The 22,978-nt window shown below is 43.3% G+C and overlaps 1 protein-coding gene across 1 annotated transcript in view; it reads right to left on the bottom strand.

Moving 5' to 3' along the window:
• The window catches only part of IL17REL (interleukin 17 receptor E like), a 687,219-nt gene that overhangs the window by 283,967 nt on the left and 380,274 nt on the right, over positions 1–22,978 (bottom strand). Inside the window, exons 7-8 of the mRNA XM_086967317.1 lie at positions 22,676–22,815; positions 8,803–8,874 (exon numbers count right to left, since the gene is read on the bottom strand). Coding sequence (XP_086823443.1) covers positions 8,803–8,874; positions 22,676–22,815 — 212 coding nt within the window. The remainder of the gene's footprint in view (positions 1–8,802; positions 8,875–22,675; positions 22,816–22,978) is intronic.

Here is a 22,978-nt window from a genome sequence, read left to right as displayed (position 1 = left end):
TTCCAAATCATTGCTGTGTTGGAGTGCATAGCTGTGCTGACCGACCAGTGCAGCGACGGCTCGTGGAGGGAGTTACGGTGGGGCAGGAGGCTGGGGAGGGGGAGGGGCAGGGTGGAGGTTGCTAAAAACCGGCATATGGATAATTGCAGGTAAGTAAACAATTTAATTAATAAAACGAATTTCGTAGCTCGCACTGATTTGCATTTTGCGATGCAAGGCGCACTACGAAATTCGTTTTATTAATTAAATTGTTTACTTACCTGCAATTATCCATATGCCGGTTTTTAGCAACCTCCACCCTGCCCCTCCCCCTCCCCACCCTCCCGCCCCACCGTAACTCCCTCCACGAGCCGTCGCTGGACCAGTGCATAGATTAACTTTGCTTGGTCTGATTAGTGCAAGAATGTAATTTGCAACAACTTACTAGTGCATTGCAAGAGTAAATAATTTTCGACGAAGCGGTTGGGGCAAACTTTGTTACCTCACTTCTTGGTCAATGCTAAACAAAAATTCTGTAGTCACCCATGAAAATTGTAGTCTTTGCCAAACACATGTAAGACAGTAACAAATTCGTTTTTGCACTGACCAGTTAATACATATCTTGCTGCAGACTTCACTATTCACTCGAATTTTCAAGATCCCTTGCTTCTAGAGCTAATGAACTCCAGTTGAGCTTGTTCTAATCTGATTTACAATACATCTGATATTGATTGTATACCATTTGCTTTAGAAGTTTTGTGACGAAAGGGGGGCTGTTATTTTCCTTGCAATGGAATAATTTATAAAGAGTGAGTTGATGAAGGCAGTCTAAAATGAAATGAGCTAAAGATAGTTAGGTAGAGATAAGCTACACAGGTAGCAATATATTCAAGATGCGAGGCGGGCAGGGATCTACAGATAAACCTGAGTGGGGGCTTTGTTTGATGAGGTCTTGAAGTTGTTGAGTTGAATTTTGATAAACGTGTCCTCGTATTTGTGGACAAAAGAAAATTCAAACCACCCATTTACAATTTAGCTTAAGAGTTTAATTATTATTTATTTCACCTTTGGGATCAGCCTACCCTTGATATATTTCTCTATTCTTAAGGTCTGGCTTACAAAATAGTTGTATAGGGTGTTGCAGAGCTCTGTATATGCTAGATGATACAAGGGCATTTTTCAGGTTTGTTAATTTCATGGGTTAGCTAGCAAGTTATTTTTTAGACGAGGCGGCTTCTTGATTTTATAGTAATATTTTAGTTTTCCATATTTGTGCATGCTAGAATCTTAGAGCCTAATTGAGAGTTTGGCAGACAATGTACTCTCTTGCAAACGCAATGAAGAATCCTATTGTAAGAAATTGGGTTACTGGTTGAGGGGCTTGAAACCCTACTCATACATTAATCACAATCCTTGTTAGAGTAAAGTCACAAGCACACCCCAAATTAACCAGTGTTCCACCTTCTGGTTGCTTGGCACAAAGTAGTCAGATTTAACTTTGAGGCAATATGTCAAGTATTTATGCAAACAATAATACATTGAAAATACAACATAAAAAAACTCTCACACCAATTTACAAAAATATAGTACATTTTAATAAATAAATCAAGGCCAAATGACAAAAATCAGATCAGTAAAACTGGAGATTTGCAAGTTTAACTTTTTCAGTGGAATTAGTGACAAAAAGCACTAAACGCCAACTGTGGTTATCCGTTTGCTCTACACCAGGACAAAGTCACAAGTTCAGACCATCCATGTCGGAGGGTGGGCTGGCTACAGGGACTCACTTAGGTCTGCGGAACACAGTACCTTAATCCTGGTGATGCAACGTCTGGCTGAGGAGATGCAATGCAGAGCAGCGGGTTCATGGAACTGCAAAGCACTATCCAATGTCCTTGCATGGAAATTTGTTGCACTGTAGAGGTTCCAATAGGCAGCGTTGGGTAAGGTGATGCCCTTGCGTGGAGATGTGTTGCGCAAGTGTGGTTGCAAGGGGCTGCTGTAAACAATACAAAATACTTGACTCAGAGAATTCTGTGCAGCAGTGGTTCCATTGGGCTGCTGTAGGTGATGCGAAATCCTTGCATTGGTGAAGTCTGCCCAGCAGAGGCGATGCACCGGTTCCGATGGTGATACATTGTGCACCAGAGAGGATGGTCTATGTTAGACATGACAGCCTTAGAGTGGGCTTCCCTAGAACTTTTTGCCTACCTCTGCCACTCTTCTGACCTCTCTTTTGCTGTCTTTAGGACACTGCTTATCAGTGCTTAGGTGCTTGTGCTCTCTCCTATAAACATGGTAACACTGGCTCATCCCAATTGCCATATTTAATTTACTTATAATTTCCTACTAAAGTGGTATCCCCGGGCCTGTAGTGCTACTAGTGGGCCTGCACCACAGATTACGCCACCTACTTAAGCATCCCTTTCATCCTGTCTCAGACCTTCCATTGCAGAGCCTGTGTGTGCAGTCACCCAGGCCCTCGTCCGCAGCAGACTGGACTACGGAAACGCCCTCTACGCAGAAGACTCAGCCAAACCGACTGAAACGGCTCCAACACATCCAGAACGCCTCTGCACGCCTGATCCTCAACATCCCCCGCCGCAGCCACATCACACCACACCTAAGAGACCTGCACTGGCTCCCTGTCAACAAGAGTATAACCTTCAAACTCCTCACCCACGCACACAAGGTGCTCCACAACACTGGACCAGCGTAGCTCAACAGCCGACTCAGCTTCTACTCCCCCACCCGCCAGCTCCGCTCCGCAGACCGCGCCCTCGCCACTGTCCTCCGTATCCGAAGAGTGACCGCCGGCGGCAGATCATTCTCACACCTCGCCGCCAAGACATGGAGCACCCTCCTGATCCTCCTACAGCAGACCCGAGACCTACTTACCTTCAGAGGACTCGTCAAGACCTGGCTCTTCGAACAGTAGCAGCATCCCCTCCCTTAGCGTCTTGAGACCCTCACGGGTATGTAGTGCACGTTACAAATGCCTATGATTGATTGATTGATTGATACACTGCCATGTCAACCTGGTAAAATAAACCTTTTGCCAGACCCATACATTTCCTTTTTACACATATACGTTACCCCTAAGGTAGGTCATGGACAAACCAGAGTGCAGGGACAATGTATTTAAAAGATAGTGAAAAGCTCCCTAAGTAATTCTTTACTATTGTAAGTCCTATCATGTCCATAGGATACCATTGGGATTACATTATTACATTTTATAAGTGAAATTTCAGTTGGGAAGAGATAAGACCCCCATGTTTGGGGTTTCTGGAATACTAATTTAAAATCCTAACTCATGGTGAAGTCGAATTTTAAATTGCAGTTCAGGAAATGCCACTTTTAGAAAGTAAAAACAACAATTGATGGACAGAATGCAGAACAATGTCATACATTCACTCCAGTACAGCGATCTGGGCCTAAATCCATCGTTTTTTTGCACTCCACACCACCCCAGTTCAGACATGGCCATATGCAAATCAGCCTTGACCCTGTGCCTCATGGAAACAGTCCAGCCCGAACTGCCAAGCCATGTCTTACCTGGACCGGAATCAAGCATCCTAGGACCGGTTTCTGGCTATCAGCCGTCTTCAGCCAGGATAGCTTGACTAAAGTGGTGTGGAGAGCATGGGACTCACGTCTGAGCACGCCCATACCACTCGGGGTGACAAATGCAAAAACAACAATTGATGGACAGAATGCAAAACAATGTCATACGTTTACCCCAGTACAGAGATCTGGGCATAAATCCATCATTTTTTTTGCACTCCACACCACCCCAGTTCAGACATGGCCATATGCAAATCAGCCTTGACCCTGTGCCTCATGGGAACAGTCCAGCCCGAACTGCCAAGCCATGTCTTTCCTGGACCGGAATCAAGCATCCTAGGACAGGTTTCTGGCTATCAGCCGTTTTCAGCCAGGATAGCTTGACTCCAGTGGTGTGGAGAGCATGGGACTCACGTCTGAGCACACCCATCCCACTCGGGGTGACAAATGCAAAAACAACAATTGATGGACAGAATGCTTAACAATGTCATACATTCATCCAGTACAGAGATCTGGGCCTAAATCCATCGTTTTTTTGCACTCCACACCACCCCAGTTCAGATATGGCCAGTTCGGGCTGGACTGTTCCCATGAAGCACAGGGTCAGACTGATTTGCATATGGCCATGTCTGAACTGGGGTGGCAGAGTGGGCTATGGAACGGTGATGGATTCAACCCAGATCTGTTGACTGGGTGTGAGTGTTTGATTGGTTCAGATGCTCCGTCCATCACCAGCCCCTTTTGTACCGCTTTGTTCGCCATAAGTTGGCATGCTCAGACGTGAGTCCCTTGCTCACTTTGCCACTGGATTCAAGCAAGCATGGCAGAAGACAGCTGTAATGCCAGAAACCGGTCCTAGGAAGCTTGTTTCCGGTCCAGGGAAGGCATGGCTTGGCAGTTCGGGCTGGACTGTTCCCATGAGGCACAGGGTCAGACTGATTTGTATATGACCATGTCTGAACTGGGGTGGCAGAGTGGGCTAAAGAACAGTGATGGATTCAACCCAGATCTGTTGACTGGGTGTGAGTGTTTGATTGGTTCAGATGCTCCGTCCATTACCACCCCCTTTTGTACCGCTTTGTTCGCCATAAGTTGGCAGGGTATGCTCAGAGGTGAGTCCCTTGCTCACTTTGCCACTGGATTCAAGCAAGCCTGGCTGAAGACGGCTGTAATGCCAGAAACCGGTCCTAGGAAGCTTGTTTCCGGTCCAGGGAAGGCATGGCTTGGCAGTTCGGGCTGGACTGTTCCCATGAGGCACAGGGTCAAAGTGATTTGCATATGGCTATGTCTGAACTGGTGTGGCAGAGTGGGCTAAAGAACAGTGATGGATTCAACCCAGATCTGTTGACTGGGTGTGAGTGTTTGATTGGTTCAGATGCTCCGTCCATCACCACACCCTTTTGTACCGCTTTGTTCAGCATAAGTTGGCAGGGTATGCTCAGACGTGAGTCCCTTGCTCACTTTGCCACTGGATTCAAGCAAGCCTGGCTGAAGACGGCTGTAATGCCAGAAACCGGTCCTAGGAAGCTTGTTTCCGGTCCAGGGAAGGCATGGCTTGGCAGTTCGGGCTGGACTGTTCCCATGAAGCACAGGGTCAGACTGATTTGCATATGGCCATGTCTGAACTGGGGTGGCAGAGTGGGCTAAAGAACGGTGATGGATTCAACCCAGATCTGTTGACTGGGTGTGAGTGTTTGATTTTTTCAGATGCTCCGTCCATCACCACCCCCTTTTATACCGCTTTGTTCGCCATAAGTTGGCAGGGGATGCTCAGACGTGAGTCCCTTGCTCACTTTGCCACTGGATTCAAGCAAGCCTTGCTGAAGACAGCTGTAATGCCAGAAACCGGTCCTAGGAAGCTTGTTTCCAGTCCAGGGAAGGCATGGCTTGGCAGTTTGGGCGGGACTGTTCCCATGATGCACAGGGTCAGACCGATTTGCATATGGCCATGTCTGAACTGGGGTGGCAGAGTGGGCTAAGAACGGTGATGGATTCAACCCAGATCTGTTGACTGGGTGTGAGTGTTTGATTTGTTCAGATGCTCTGTCCTTCACCAACCCCTTTTGTACCGCTTTGTTCACCATAAATTGGCAGGGTAATCTCAGACATGAGTCCCTTGCTCACTTTGCCACTGGATTCAAGCAAGCCTGGCTGAAGACGGCTGTAATGCCAGATACCAGTCCTAGGAATCTTGTATCCGGTCCAGGGAAGGCATGGCTTGGCAGTTCGGGCTGGACTGTTCCCATGAGGCACAGGGTCAGACTGATTTGCATATGGCCATGTCTGAACTGGGGTGGCAGAGTGGGCTAAAGAACGGTGATGGATTCAACCCAGATCTGTTGACTGGGTGTGAGTGTTTGATTTGTTCAGATGCTCCGTCCATCACCACCCTCTTTTGTACCACTTTTAGAAAGTAGGCATTTTCTTACTTTAGTCATCTGGTGACTGCTGGCTGTCTGTGATCAGTCTGGTGTGGGTGAAAGCTGGACTTTGTTTATCCCTTCTAGTTAGCTACACACAATGGGAGCTTAGGTGTGACCTGCTAGTCCATCTTGGTGAGATGGTAGGGAGGGGCTGGACTCAGCCTCACTTACACTTGAATAGGCTGCGTCCTGTTCCCACACAAAAGGCTGCACGCCTCCTTATAGTGAGTCTGGAGCCAGGTCAGGAAGGGAGGACCTCTTTGCACTTCAAAGACCTGTCTTTGAAGTCTCCCCTACTTCAAAGGCACAAGTGGGTGTAAGTAATAGACCTCTTACACCATCACTTCAATACACTTCTGGACCTGTGAATACTCTATCAGGAAGAAGAACTGCTGTGCTGCTGGAAGGACTATCATTCCACTGGATGGGTGTTTGCTGAACTCCTGACTTGCTGTGTTGCACTGCTACCTGCTGCTCTCTCTTGCCTGGGGGAGGAGGAGTGGACTTGTAGCACTTGAACCCAGACTGACTCCATGAGCTAGCTGACTTGCCTCCCGACCTGAAGTCTCAGGGACATAAAAGACTTCCAACTATCCTGCTTCTACACCTGGACTCTGCAATCTGTGAGTCTGCCCTGCCAAGTGGTGCCACCCAAGTCCTGGACCCTTGAAAGTGAGCCTATGGTGTCTGTTCAAGTGGAACTGATGCATCCTCCGCTGCGAGAACAGACACAATGCATTGCTGCTCTAGCAGGAACAGGCATCACCCCTACTGAGTGGAGAAATCCTGCTCATTCTCTTCAGAACTGTTACATCTCTGTACCAATGCATTGCCTTTGGAAATGACACATTGTCGCTGCTACATGTAGAAAATCAACGCATCACCCCAACTACATGGCGAACAATGACGCATTGCTCATATGCACCCCCATCTTCGTCGACGCAACCCAGATTAAGGTACTTTTCTTCAATAGGCCTCACTGGGTCCCTGTATTCGGCCCGCGCTCCATCACAATTGGACTGAACTCTTGACTTTGTACTGTCTGGTGTGACCAGATATTTCAAATAAACGCTTATTGTTACTGTTTTACAGTTTATTCTTCAAAAATTCATATCTCAAGTTCTACTTATTTGATTTTTGTCATGTTTGTCTTGTTTTATTGATTAAATTGAGAGCTATTTGTGAGATGTTTTGTGTGGCGTTTCCTTTAAGCTGCACAGCAGTATTTCCTTCTGGAAGTGTGCACAGGGCCAGAACTGTACTGAAGAGTTGGGATCTGAGGTCTAGTATTAATATCTGGTGCCCACTAAGAAGTAAGAAAAGCTTCTGGAGGTTTCTAACCCCAGATTGTCAGGTATCCCCTTTCTCCTTGCCCTGGCCCCATCGTGTCTCTTATTAGAAAAAGACTAGTGACCAACCCTTTGTGAGAGTCCACAGGCAGAGGCTTTGTGAGTTGCCTGTGTGGTGGGTTACAACTCCTTTTATCTTGTTAACTCAGAGTGGTCCGTCCCGTCAACACCTACCTTACCTTTGTCTTACTGCCTGGGAGAAATTCACAAAGACCAACTGCCAGCTACACCTAGACATGTGAGCAAGGATCAGGCTACAGGCACAAAATGGTTTCTAAAAGTAGCATTTTCACAATTGTGTTTAAAAGTTCAACTTTATCATTAAATAGGACTTTTAATTACAATTCTTTAGACACCAAACTCGACCTGCCCACATGCACCCAATTGAAGGTATTCACGTATTAAATGTAATAAGGTAACACAATGTTATCCTATGGGAGAGATAGACCTTGCACTAGTAAAAAACAAATTTAGGAGTTTTACACTACCCGGACATGTAAAACTTAAAAGTACATGTTCAACATTTTAAATACAAAAAGAATAATTGATGGACAGAATGTTGAGCAATGTCAATCATTTACCCCAGTACAGAGATCTGGGCCTAAATCCATAGTTTTTTTGCTACCCGTGCCATTCCAATTTAAACCCAGCCATATGCAAATCAGTCTTGACTCTGTATCCCATGGGAGCAGTCCAGTCCGAACTGTCAGGCCAGGTTCTTCCTGAACTGGAAAACAAGCATCCCAGGACTGGTTTTCAGGGTATCCCCCCTTATCAGCCAGGCTAGCTTGACTCTAGTGGCATGGAGAGCACAGGACCCATGTCCGAGTATACCAATTTAAATACACTGCACCCTGCCCTCTAGGTTGTTCAGGGTCTACCCTAGGGGTGACTTTTATGTACTAAAAAGAAAAGTTGGGCCTGGCAAAAGGTAAACCAGCCTCTTTCGTAATCTGGAATAGAACAAACAGGATTTGGTCCACTACTTATCACTGTTAGATTTTTGCCTCATTCTAAAAGTATTTGTATGATAAGTTTCAGGAGACTAACAAGCAAATCCTAACCTGTTCCTAAGCTGTTTGTTATAACATGGTAAATAGCAAACTGATTGTCTACTACTTTACTACTTAGGAAATCAAACTCACTGATTTTGCCTGAAACATAGATGCATAATTTAACATTTAAAAAGTGAAGTAAGTATATTGTATCCATTTCTTTGTATGCGAACAGTATAGTTGGTGTGGAATCTGTGTGTCACGTTTCACTAGATGCAAATGCTAGGGGTTCCATTCCTTATTTAAAGAAGCAGTAAAATTGTGCATCTGCAGCTGTACTTTCTTCTCTTTTTGTGACAGTGCAAAAGGGTCCCACTAGCTGCACAACTAAGCATAGGCATTTTGTAGCAAGATGTACGAAAACGGTTGCAATGGTAAGGGATAAGCCTTAGCTAGACAAAGAAAATAATAGATTGTTAAACATATATTTACCTCAACACAAAGACAAGGCAACAGCTTAGAATACTGCAAAGAAGCTGATTTCAAAGGATCTTCCCTTTTTATCTAAAAGTAAACAAATTTACATACAGATTACTATTCATAGCATATTGTGCATACACATTGTGTAGTTGTGTTGTACGTTTTTGTAGCTAGTGATAACATAGCAATGGTTGATAATGAATTTCTAAATAAAATCCTTCTTTTCAATATACCATCCATTTGTTTTTGTGAACCAAGTCAATGTGTCTACAACAGATGTGATCCTGAAGGTAGAACTATATATGCGCCATGTCAGTGAAAATAAAAATGTAGCCCAATAACGTTATTTAGAGCAACTGTAATAAACACATATTTTTCACTACTGTACAAAGGTCAAGTTTGAGTTTATTACTGTAGTATAGCAAAATTGACATGAGAAAACACGTTTTACTGCCTCTCTGATTGCATGTAACAATTACCACACAGGGAAACAGCTCCACTAAACTCTACGTGTCTGTTAAGTGTGATGTACCTTTGTCCACAAATGTATCCACTTGCATCCTGATTTAGTTAAAATGCCTGTTGTTAAAACAAATACATATAAAAAAAAGACCGCCTCTCTCATGAGCCAATGAGCCATGACGCCCACACCCAACAATGGTAATAAATCGCCTATTAGAGCCTTTATATCTGCATAAATACATGTATATATATATATAGATCAAATTAAATGGGGACATCTGTCAGTCATTTAAGACTTCAATAAAATAGCAGAATGCACAACATAATTTAACATTATCACATTCATTATTTGCTAAGAGAACATCATTCGTGACCCCGTTCACAATTATAAGATGGGATCTAATGGCTACGGGATTCATTTAATTTTTGGCCATTGGAACACCTTAGTTCCTTACTCACAGCAGTTTGCATGCATTTAACATTTACCACTCATTTTGTTGCAGCAGGGCAGACCATAATCGAATAGAGGGAAAAACGACTATCACAGCACTTCTGTATTGACCATATCAATCAATCAAGTCAACTTTATTTCGGTTTGTTAATGAACCATAAAAGTACATAACAGTTAAAAAAAAAGCAATACATTTACAACTCATCCAATGCATTGTAGATCTCAATTAGCATATTTACAGTAATCGGTTGACGTGCGGTTATAATATGACAATAAAGACATAACAATAAGATACAAAAACTAAGAAATTTCCTTTAAAACAGATAAAAAACTAATTATTACTAAGACAGAGCCATCCACCCACATAAGCGGTTTACTACGCATGGATCAGTCTTCGTCTAGTTAACCACATCGAGAACAAGAATTTGGAAATAGCAGTAACTATCAATGCATCAGTATCAGTTTTTAAAATTCTTAAATAGTCTATATAGTTCCTCAGTCCTAGGTTAACACATAACTGTATAATCCATTTTTTCCTGCTGACAGAATAAGCAGGACAAAACAAAATTACATGGATTAGAGATTCATTCGGGTCATCACAACCTGGACAAGGACGAGCTAAACCCAATTTCCATTTATCAGAATAGGAATAGAGGGGTAATGTACCATATCTGAATTGTAGAAACAATTTTTTTGCTAAGACAGGTTCTATAGCATCTAACTCTTTCTCAAAACTGTAAACACTCTTAAAGTGCAAGAAACTGTCGGTGAGACTAGATGGCCTGGCTGTTCGAAAGACCTCTTCAAGGTTATGATGTTTTATAGACTCAGCCAGGGTTCTCTTTGAGATAGATTTGCATGTGTCCTCCGGATTAGACCAGAGATTCTCCATGCCTATCTTGGACGCATGCCCCCTTATAAAAGATAACCACTTTATCCTCCCCACACCCGGGCGAGCCATGACTATTTTTAGTTCTTCTCTATAACACTCAAGCTCCGGGACACTCCACAGTCTACGCCAGTAAAGAAGCGGGCGTGAGGCAATTACTTCTGCAATTGGCCTCAGATTTGTATCCAGCCTTAGTGGGACTAGGGGGGTGTTAGTGGGTAAGGAGAGCAGTTGTCTAAGGAATTTGTTCTCTGTTATACTAATCTCATTCGCTGGACAATGGCCCCAGAGTTCTGCCCCATAAAGGGTAGAAGATCTGGTTTGTACCTTGTATATTTCCAGCGGTACACTGACCAGCTTGTGAACACAAGATTTCTGCACTTTAAGGATACCCCCCATAGACTGAGAGAGGGTCAGATTAGCCTTAGTCATTTGGGTTTCCCAACTCATTCTATCATTTAATGTCAGTCCTAGATAGGTAAAATGGTTTACCCTTTCCAGGGCTCGTCCATCCTTAGTTGGACAAGGGCAATTAGTTGTAATGCCATTAAACACCATGTACTTAGTTTTATCTATGTTTATTACCAGATTCCTGTCCCTACAGAATTTGGTAAATTGATCTAACACCCGCTGCATCCCCATAGGTGTTTTTGAGAGTAGCAGGGTGTCGTCTGCAAACATCAGTGCAGGAAATTTACCACCAGCTAAGTTAGGAGCATCACTGTTTTGGACACTAGTTAAGTCATCAACAAGGCCATTTAAAAAGAGGGAAAATAACGTAGGGGCCAGTACACATCCCTGCCTAACTCCCTTCTCAATGGGAAAATCTCTTGTTAGCTGGCCATTTTTGCCATAGCGAACTTTTGCATAGGTGCCGTCGTGGAGTCTTTTGAATTGGAGACATAGATAGGGTGGTACCCCCATTGTTGTTAATATGCTCCAAAGTTGATTTCTGTCCACCATATCAAATGCGGATTTTAAGTCCACAAATGTCAGGTAGAGGCTCCCCCCTTCCATCACCACATGCTTCCAGTAAAGAACCTGGAGCCGTAGTAGTTGGTCAATGGTCGAGGTTTTGGCACGGAACCCTGCTTGCAAGTGGGAGAGGATGTTGTTCTCACTAATCCAATCTTGCAAGCGTTGCAAAAGCAGTTTGGCATAGATTTTTTGGGTAACGTCAATTAGACTAATTGGTCTATAATTTGACGGGGCCAGCGGAGAACCCTTTTTATAAATCGGAATTATTTCGGCCCCCAGCCATGTGCTAGGAAGCTCTTGGCCGTCAAGAATGGCATTAAATATGACGGTCAAGTAGGGAACCCAGATCTTCGGCTCATCTCTAAAAAGATCACCAGGGATCTTGTCCAGCCCAGGGGCCTTATTACTTTTTAACCCTTGAACTGCAAGGGTCACTTCCGACATAGTAAAGGGAGGGGTGGGGCATTCTAGACTCGGTCTCAAAAGCATTTTAGGGGACAGATTATGGGCGGGAGCGGTGTTAGAATAGAGATCACCAAAATATGCACACCAAGCTTCCTCGGCTATATTGGGATCAAGTTTTACCTTCCCTTCTGCTTTCCCTGTATGGACCAAGTTCCAAAAGGTTCGGGCGTATTGACCATATCACATGATGGAATTCTCAACATTAAAATAGGGGAATATTTCTAGTACTGGCATTAGAAGTGTCACTGATGACCTTACAAATAGTTTTCAAATGCCAGTTTTATATAGCTCTGAGTCAGGTTGAGATAGTCATAGCTGAGAATGATGGCAGTTAAGCAACATAATTCACTAGCCTGTCTGCCACCACGTTCAGGTAGCTTCTAATGTTGTTAAGTAATTTCCAAAGGCAGCCGTACCCCACCCTCTACGTTGTATGGAATAAAGCCTTGGTAGGTAGATGGGACTGCCGACATTCTTTGGCAAATGTCCCTTTAGAGTTCACTCTATATCAGGGCCTAAGTTACTGGACTCGGCTAAATGTTCTCAGGTTTCCAGTTTTGGCTAGGCAGTTGACAAGTACGTGATCTCAGGAAAATATTTTTGACTCTCTATAACTTAAACTGTTGGTACATGCAATATGTGTATCTGCAGTGTACTTTTGTATACATTATATTATTGATAATATTCACCAACTCTCCAAGTATTCCATATCAGAGTCTTAATGTACCCAATTTTACTATGGCATATGCTGGTTAAATGTGAATTAGCAGTGCTTTAAGTGAGATTAAAAAGATGGAGGCATCCTAACAGGCCATGGCCAAAAAACATAACTAGGAATTCTTCCAACAGTCATGGTCTAGGTAAAAAGTGCGTGACTGAAAACATGTCACATAGAATCCTGCGCTTGACACAGAGTGCCTCCTAACCTTTGTGTGACTCGCCTCTCTATTATTGCATTCAAAAATATAACACAACAATGGGAGTATGTCTAAAACAAGCCAGACCTATTGCTCAACAGCCATATCAAATATAAATGAGTAACTACAGCGATTTTGTTGTAAAATAACTAAAATTGAAAATGGTTTCGTTCTGGAAATATAAATCTGTGAATCAAACATTTCTGAGGTCTGTGGAAGGGGTAGTGGTCTGCGGAATGTCTCATTCAACCCGATAACCACCTTCACACAACCTTCCAATGCAGTCTCTAACTGCTGAAAACGTACACCCTTATTCTCCACAAATCTTTCTGAACTCCTACATCTGTGAATCCCTTGTGTCATCTCCTTTCTCCTTAGAACTATCTTTTCACTCGGCCCTTCTCATATGTATTAGCTTTAGCTACTCTATTTCCCCACCCCACACACACAACCCATCATTTTACCTGTAAGAACTGTATTATCTTTTCCTCTGAGTCGGTCAAACTCTAAAATGCTGTGTCCATCCTTCACACACTTTCCCACAGAATCATAATTAGCAAATATGTGACCATTTCCCTGTGCACACTGTAGAGATGTCGACGATTGGGAGCAGGAGCAGTTGTAGTTTGACGGGCACTGAGAGAAACCCCCCCTGCCTTCAGGCTTAGTTCCAGAGCTCTCATGTGTACCCTGTCATAAACACTCATCTAAATCCTGAATTCACCCCACGCACATAGAGGAGGCTCAATTACTGTATGCACAGGAAAGCCAGCCACAGCTCATGCAGGTAAGAGCGGTGGGGCAGTGGGGCCGAGTGAGGGGGGATTTCGATGGACGATGATGAGGGAAAATTCATTATTTGTTTAATTTTCCTCGTCATCATCCACCGCTCGTACCTGCATGGGCTGCGGTTGAGAAAGCTGCAGAAACACAAGATCTGTAGATAGCAAATGTTATAGGACATGCAACATGAAGTAAAACAAGTAAAATGTAAACAGGTCTGGATCGCTGACATGGATTTGCTAAAATATTTTTACGTTAGTTATTAAGAAATAGATCAGTATTTTTGCCAGTAAAGTTGAGGACACAAATGCAGGACTCAGTAGTTGCCCATTTCAAGGTCAGGTATTCGTACCTGTCGGGTCATCCTATGACCATCCCCCTCTGCCTGGGACGACTCCTGGTGGCCCCATGCCCTGGGCAGCGCCCCCAAGCCAACGGACCAGGCACGCAACCTAGGCTTCATCCTGGACTCCTGCCTCACGATGACCAAGCAAGTCAACGCCGTCTCGTCATCCTGTTTCAACACCCTGCGCATGCTCCGAAAGATCTTCCGGTGGATCCCCACCGAAACCAGGAAGACGGTCATCCAGGCCCTCGTCACCAGCCGACTGGACTACAGGAACACCCTCTACGCCGGTACCACAGCCAAACTCCAGAAAAGACTCCAACGGATGCAGAACGCTTCCGCACGCCTCATCCTGGACATCCCCTGTCACGGCCACATCTCCGCCCATCTGAGAGACCTGCACTGGCTCCCCGTCAGCAAGAGGATCACGTTCAGACTCCTTACCCACGCACACAAGCCTCTCCACGACACGGGCCCCAAATACCTCAACAGCCGCCTCACATTCTACACGCCCACCCGCCAGCTTCGATCCGCCAGCCTCGCCCTCGCCACCGTCCCACGAATTTGCAGAACCACCGCCGGAGGAAGATCCTTCTCCTACCTGGCGGCCAAGACATGGAACTCCTCCCCACCCACCTACGGCTGACCCAGGACCATCTCTCCTTCAGGAAACAACTCAAGACCTGGTTGTTCGAGCAGTAGCGACTCCCCCTCCCCCCAGCGCCTTGAGACCCTAGCGGGTGAGTAGCGCGCTATACAAATTCGTTGATTGATTGATTGGTTTGACACTCAAAACCTTGGGTATGTCAAAAATCGTTAAAAAAAAGTTTTCCACTCAGCAAAAAGTAAAAAAATCAACAAGCAAGCTTCAAAATGTACAGTCTTATGTGCCTTTCTACCAATGTTCAACAAGCTCTCCCAAGAGTTACCTAAGGATAGCAATGAATTTACTTGGTGTCTGCTTGACCAGTTAAGACCAGCATTAACCTGGTCCCAAAATGTCTCTGAGAAATCAACATGGAGTCCTTAGATCTTGATTAACCCCCAATGAATAACAATAATGCTTTACCAAGTTGTCAGTGTGAGTAGTGAGTGTATGCAAAGCATATCCCTAGGTTCATTCTGAACCCACTCGAAGAGCTACCATGTGGGAGTATTACTGAACAGTTTTACCTAAAACTCATTTTGGAGCGATGCTTTACTTACACATCATTACACAAATATTGCAAGAGAAGGAAAGAAAGGCAAAAAACGTGCTTTACTATTTCATAGCTAGCAGTTCCTCATTTATCCATTTTAGCCCTAAACCTGGAGTAATATTAAATGATACTTTTTTCATTACACGTTAAGTGTATTGACACTAGATTTTGTGTGAGACATAGAGTGAGCTCATTCGACACTTGTACACAATTCAGGGGATTAGCTTATTTTAAGGCTGAAACAATGTTTGAGAAATATTTTGTGTGTTACAGACTTAGCAAATTTCTGAATAATTTGGCAGATGTTTTGAGAGTATAAAAGGGCACAGATCTTGCAGCATATCAGTATTCAGAGCAGAGTAGAGGAAATAGAACTTGTAAAGTAACGTGTAAATTCGGTTTCATTCAATATAAAAAAAAGAGGCATTTGCCATTGAAGCAGAATTATGGAAGACACATTTTACGGAGTGATCTGAATTTTTTTAAATTTTATAAAAAGAGAAATGTATTTGCCTTACAGACATGCCAGGACTGTGATATTCAAATTGTTCTGAGAATTAGTTTGCTAAAGTAGAGATATGGAAACCGAGCCCATTAGCTAAACAATGCTTAAGCATTTCTCTAGTGAGGGGTTCCTTTGTTTGTGAACTAAATATAAGAGTAACTTGAATCAACTTTACATAGCAGCTATCTGCCTAAAGTCATCATTACCCATTTGCCATCTTTCACTGATGCAAATAGATTTCCCCCATATTGTGAATTCCAGAGAGAACTCTAGGCCTGGGTGTTTTTCCTGAATTTTGAATTATGTAAAAGTCGTGAAATTACTGGGAATTCTTTATTAAGCAATTTTGCCTTAATTTTTGCCTTTTGCAAAATTGATTCATGCGGAAAATATCTTGCTGAGAGACATTTTGTGCTTGAAACAGTCTTCTGCCTGGTAGGTTGTGTGACTTTTATGTGAGATATGCGTGAAGTATGGCACTTGCATAAAACCTTTTAAAAATGTAATGCATAAAAAAGTCACACAGGTAGCGGAAATACTTGCTAAGTGCATAATTTCATTAACAGTGCGCAGATCCTATTCTTGAATACATGATCTGATATGTCTGTACCTTCAGCGCAAATCACTGAAGCGCAGATGTCTGCTTAGGCCTTCATGTATATCTACACCATTCATATAATGCACAGCTCATTCTGCATTGTCTTTTGTTTGTGTTATAATTGTTTTTATTGACATTTTGAGAAAATTGCATCATAAGTACAATAAAGTTAATAGCTTACAATTTGAATGATATGAATAAATATATGGAATGTATGGAAAAGAAAAAGAGAAAATGCTTATATGATAAATACTATGCACCAATAAATAACACTTACAACTATAAAGATACATAGTAAGGTATACATTGGAATAAATATGGTGTGAGAAACGTTACATATTTAAATAATGCAAACAACATATATAAGAGATATAAAAGTCTTGAAGAATTAATCATAGGTTAACTCAATAGATATATAAATTGAGTATATAAATTAAACATTATATATAACTACAAATAAAGAAAATAATAACATGAAAAATCTCCTCAGCCCTCCAAGAGTAATTCATTTGTAAAATCGAAAATTGTAAAATATATCAAGAAAGGAGTATTGATTAGAATATTGAAAAATAGTTGATATAAGAACTAACAAAGCATATCAATAGAAGTTATATGAAGAGAAATGAGATGTCAATAAGATATAGTAAGAATAAAACAATAGTAGAAAATTAGAAAAGATAGAATAATAAGATAATAGAGTAATAAAATAATAATACAATCTATTCCTAGTACAAAACAGAGGTACTGCACAAAAGAAGCGTCAAAGGCTCAAGGGCAACCAGGGCTGGTATTCAATAAAATGCAGACAAAAGAAATCTGCACTAATTAAAGCAGTCAAATGCAAGTCCCCCGAGCTGATCCAGATGGCTAGGAAAGAGTATAAGCTGACTGTTGTGGAAGCGAAAAAAGAGTGGGAGGACCAGTATTGGCAAGCACTAAAGGAGGCCAGTGCTGGGAGGGATGCTGGTAGTTTCTGGAACATCATAAGAGCTAAGAATAGTCCTGTTAATGACCTCATTACATGCAATATTACTGGTCAAATGTGGTTCGACCACTTCTCGAAATTATACACGAACCCTCCGGATGGCCCAAATGAGCCTACCCCCCCCAAATTTTTGGTAATCCCCAGGGGAATCCGAAAGCCACCCATTTACACCAAAAGAAGTGGAAAATGCAATTAAGTGTATAGTGCCAGGCTCAGATGGGATCTCTGGGGACCTGCTCCGTCTTGATCGCATCCAATGGGGAAGGTTTATCTCAATTTTACTTAATGCCATCAATAATGGCGCTGCAATCCCAGATTCATGGAAGGGGGCAGAGGTCGTCCCAATCTTTAAAAAGGGGCGCAGGGTTGACCCTGCCAATTACCGTCCAATAAGTTTAATCGACTCCACCCAGAAGGTTGCCGGTAAGGTGGTACTCGGGAGACTTCTGCAGTGGGTTGATGAAAATAAAATTCTATCAGACTACCAAGCAGGATTTAGGGATGGTACTGGGACCATAGATCAGGCATTCAGATTGCTGCTTATTTACTGGAAGGTGGTCCTTATAGTCAAGGCAGTCTTTACCTCGCGTTTATTGACCTAAAGACTGCCTTTGACCTGGTGCCCCGGGACCGTTTATGGGGAGTATTGTCCGAAATGGGGATTCCTTCATACATCTTGTCAATATTAGTGAGACTCCATGTTGGAAATTTTGCTCAGGTGAGGTGGGGTACACAGGGGCGGAAGACAAACAGAATTCCAGTGAATAGGGGTGTCCGCCAGTGTTCTTGCCCCCACGCTGTTCTCACTTTATGTGAATGGTGTGGTGGACCACCTACTGGAAAATCCATCTGATGCACCTTCCCTGGTGGGCGAGCGAATCCCATCTCTCCTATTCGCTGATGATACCCTCCTCATCTCGAAGTCCCCTGTGGGCCTTCAGAGCCTCTTAGACAGCTTTCAGTCCTTCTGTACCCGGAGGGGCTCACAATTATTACTGACAAGACTAAGTACCTGGTGCTGAATCCCCCTAAAAAACTCGGGCGACCCCCAGTGCTGAATCATGTGTCCTTGGAAAGGGTCACAGAATTTGACTATCTAGGCATACGCATTTCCGACACAATGCAGTGGAACTCACACTTACAGAAGATGTTATTAAGCCACAAAAGGGTAGTGGGGCGTTCCTCAAGGAACAGCGCTCTTCCTCAACCAGACCCATTGCCCCGGTCATTGACATTTACAAGGCGAGAGGAGTTAGCTCGGCCCTTTATGGGGGGGAATTGTGGGGTACAAGTAATATAGAACAGCTATCCAGATCCAAAAACAAATTTCTTAAAGATCTAATGGCACTCCCACAGAGCACCCCTACGATACCACTGCTACTCGATTTGGGGTGCCACTCGATCAAAGATCTGGCAAAAGTCAGACCGCTCCTACTATGGGCTCGGCTATGGCGAGTGCCAGAACTAGCAAAGTATGCGAAGGGTCTGGCGGAAGTAATGTCGATGTCGGGTTGGTACAAAATCAAGTGGCTTAAAGATATCAAATTCTTGCTTGCTGAGTTGGGCCTTAGCGATGCCTGGGAATCTAGATCTGCCCCCCTAAAGCAGCTTTGAAGAAACTTTATTGGAGATGGGTAGCCAGCAAAAACAGCTCTGACCCCAAACTTGGCAGATTAACAGATGACTTCCTGAGGATCAAGGATGTGGCATTCAGGGAACCGTACCTTGATATTTTTCTGAAGCCCGTTGACAGGGCTTTGTATTATAAATTTGGGGTTGGAATCCTCCCAGTACGTGAATTGACTGCCCGCTGGGAAGTTCCATTCCAAACGTCACCCTTTTGTCCTATTTTTGAGTCCAGAGTAGAATCCATTGCACATATTTTGTTCGCATGCCCGGCATATAAATCACAGAGGAATTGTTGTCTAAAACCATTATGCAAAGAACTGGGTACTAGAAATCACACTGTAGCACTGCGTATTTTGATGTCAGATACTCGGTTGCTGTATGTATGTGGACTGTCGAAATTTTTAAGATGGGCCTGGTCCATCAGATCTAAAAGGCTTAGTGAAAATATTTAATTCGCGGTTGTATACTTAAGCTTATGTAGCCTTTTATCTTTCCTGTATGGTATTTTTATCCCAATTGCAATATGTGTATCGAATCATTTCTTGATGTTAAATTATTGCATAATGCCACGCTTTTAAGATATGTTTTTTATCAAAATAAAGCCTTATACTACTACTACTACTAATAATATAACAAAACTATAAGTTAATACAATAATAGGAAAGCATAAAAACCAAGGGTGGAAGGAGGGAGGGGAGGGAGAAAGAAAGAAAGAACGTATATTGTCAATGTCAGATCAAGGGATATGTTATGTTATGTTAATTAGCTTTTGTATAGTGCTGGTTCGCCATCAGGTCTCTTCGCGCTTCTAGGGGGAAATTTTACAACAGACAATGCGTGTAAGCTAGTGTGAACGAATTATTTCGTATTCAGTGCCTCCACAAACAAGATAGTCTTGAGTTTTTTTCCTAAACGGAAGGAGGACTGGTTCCTTGCGCAAATTTTCAGGTAAGTTGTTCCAGAGTTGTGGTATCAAGGTGGAAAAAGCTCTGCCCCCTTTAGGAGAAGAATGAAAGCGTGGGGGGACCAGGCGGCAGGCTACAGAGAAACAGAGTCCGAGCAGGGATGTAACTCATCAGGCGGTCCTTGATGTAAGAGGGGGCCTCACCATAGATGGCCTTATGGGCAATGCAAAGGCCCTTGAAAACTGCTCGCTGCCTAATAGGGAGCTAATGTAATTTTTAGAGCAGTGGAGAAGCATGAGCCCGTCTTGGTATATCAAAAATGAGGCGTGCCGCATCGTTCTGCACAACCTGCAATCTTCTTGTCAGTTTCCAAGGGAGGCCGATGTAAAGGGCATTCCCATAGTGTAGCCTGGACAGTATTGTAGCAGAGACAATTGCCTGTAGAGAAACTGCGGTAAGGAGGGGGACAAGTTTCCGCAAACACCTGAAAAGCCCTGTGCAGGTACCAACCACTGCCGACACTTGATTGTTCATTGAAAGTTCGGCATCGATTTTAATACCCAAGCTTTTTACCACTGGGACTGCAGTAGGGATGACTCCCAACTCCTGCGGCCAAAACAGGTCACACCATGGGCTAATGATGTGTGGGACAACCAGAATTTCTGTCTTATCCGGGTTTATTTTAAGTGAGTTGTCAGTCATCCAGCTCGCTGTAAAGCGCAATACCTCTTGTAAGTGTTCCTGAGTAACACTGGAGTTGTTAATCCGTACAAGGAGCTGGGTGTCGTCCGCATAATTGAAGACCTGGCAGGCCAATTGGGCCAGAGTCTCCACCAATGGTTGTAGATATAGATTGAAAAGCAAGGGGGACAATGCCGAGCCCTGCGGGACACCACACATCAAGGAGCCGGTGAACGATACCTGATCACCTAACTGCACCCTCTGCGTCCGATTGGACAGGAAGGATTCAAGCCATTGATAGGCAGGTCCCTCTATACCCACATTGGCAAGACGGGACAAGAGGGTTTTATGGCTGACCGTATCGAATGCTGCTGACAAATCTAATAGAATCAGGGCACTTAATACTTTCTTGTCAGCCATAACCCTCATCTCATCCAGAACAGATAGCATCACCAGCTCCGTACTATGATGAGCTCTAAAGCCAGCCTGTCTCGGATGTAGCAGTCTATGTTCCTCAAGGAAGGTGGAAAGTATTTTGAGGACATGTTGTTCAAGTACTTTAGCTAAATATGGGAGCTGGGAGATTGGCCTATAGTTTTTAAAGATAGAGGCATCCGCTCCTGGCTTTTAAAGTAGGGGGATAACTCTAGCCTCTTTCAGCGCAGGAGGGAGAGAGCCTATTTCCAGGGAGGCATTAAGTAGCTTGAGAATAGAACCGTCTAAACTGGGAGCAGCCAGTTGAAAAATTCTCGGAGGGCACAAGTCTGCTGGCGAACCTGATTTCACCTGGTTCACAAGAGGGAGAAGAGATTGAGCATCCAAAAGGGGAAATTTACCAAGGCGGGCTTCAGGAGAAGGGGGGGCTGTCAGTTGAGGGGAAGGGCCACGGCTAATTAAAGAGTTCTCCATTTCTAGTAGAATATCATCAACTTTTTGGAGGAAAAAGGCCTGGAAAGCGTCGCAATCTATAAGGGGGGCTGATGACTTCGCCTCCGTTTTTTGGCTGAGTTCTTTCAAGATTTTGAAAGTTTCTTTTTCTTATTTACAGCTAGCTGGATTCTGCCCTCATAGTATTCTGCCTTCCTTTCTGTGATCGCATGTTTATAGGAGAAGAAGATAGATTTGTAGGAGTTGAGGTCCTCTAGCTTGTAATTTTGCTGCCACCTCCTCTCAGCTTGTCGGAGGTTTTTTTTAAAATCCCTAAGTATATCATTAAACCAAGGGGCGCCATGGCCTTGGTCTCTGATTTTTACCTTTCTTACTGGTACTATTTGATCCAGGGCGGAGCGGATGATAACCATGAGTTGGTCGTTTTCCTGTGCCAAGGTGGCTGGCTGGGGATTAATGCTAAGGACTGTATCTAGGGTAGAAGCTAGATGGCTTGCTTCTATCTTTTTCCAGTCACGTACCAGTCTCCAGGCTAGTGGTGACTGTAATGGCTGACTGTCGCTCGGAACCCAGCAGCTGGCTAGCGAGTGATCAGAACAAACACAAGGGCTAATTTTGATATTAGTATCTACTCCTGGAGTGTTATCATCAATAGCCATGCCACTATTCAGGTTCAGAAAGGTAACCAAACACAAAGAAATATGTCAGTTTGATTTTGAAGATTATAAATTATTCTCTCATGTGACGCTGTTTGGAACATAGTTGTCAACCATTCTTATTGCGAAGGAGGAGATGAAGATTTCCAATGGCGTAAAATTCATATTTTTGCTGTCGCCATTGCTGTGTGAAAAAGACGACATTGGGGTTTGCATTGTCTTTTGATGCTTCGAAACGTTTAGCATGACTATCCAAATCAACCCGACTCCTTAGTTTGACCTCAGGTTTATGAAATGCACAATCATCACCAGCTGTTATTCAGAGTTCTGATTTACAGGTTGCACAAGGATATCTTCAACGATATTTCAACCACTGAGCCTTCTAAAGATGTAAATACATTTTCAATTACATATGTAGGCATTGTCTTCTTCTTCAATAAGGTGCAACAACACCTTTGATCCTCTATTTATTGTAACCGAGAGATGAATGGTTGTATTACACAATGCGTCTATTCCTCATAATTTAATAAAATATAACATTTACTTACCAACGCATGCACTCCAATATCTTGACAACTGAACCATTTGTGGCAGAGACGTACGTGATAATCTTTGTCTTCAAGAAACTCTGACACATGCACTAACATCGATTTTTTTTCACGGTCCAATCTATACTCCAACTTTCCAACTGAAAGAGCGAAAATGCAAATGGTTTATTAGGCTGCCATATGGCTTTGTTAAATAAATATAGAGGAACATTTACAAATGAAATAATATTAACATTGCTTAAATGCAAAGACTTAAAAAAAATGCTCACATAATATAGAGGGTATTACAAATCTCTGACTCCA

The sequence above is a fragment of the Lissotriton vulgaris genome, chromosome 1_1 (assembly GCF_964263255.1).
Source record: "Lissotriton vulgaris chromosome 1_1, aLisVul1.2, whole genome shotgun sequence".
NCBI lineage: Eukaryota > Metazoa > Chordata > Amphibia > Caudata > Salamandridae > Lissotriton > Lissotriton vulgaris.
Note: the sequence above shows the minus strand (reverse complement) of the source record. Positions and strands in the feature narration are given on the sequence as shown.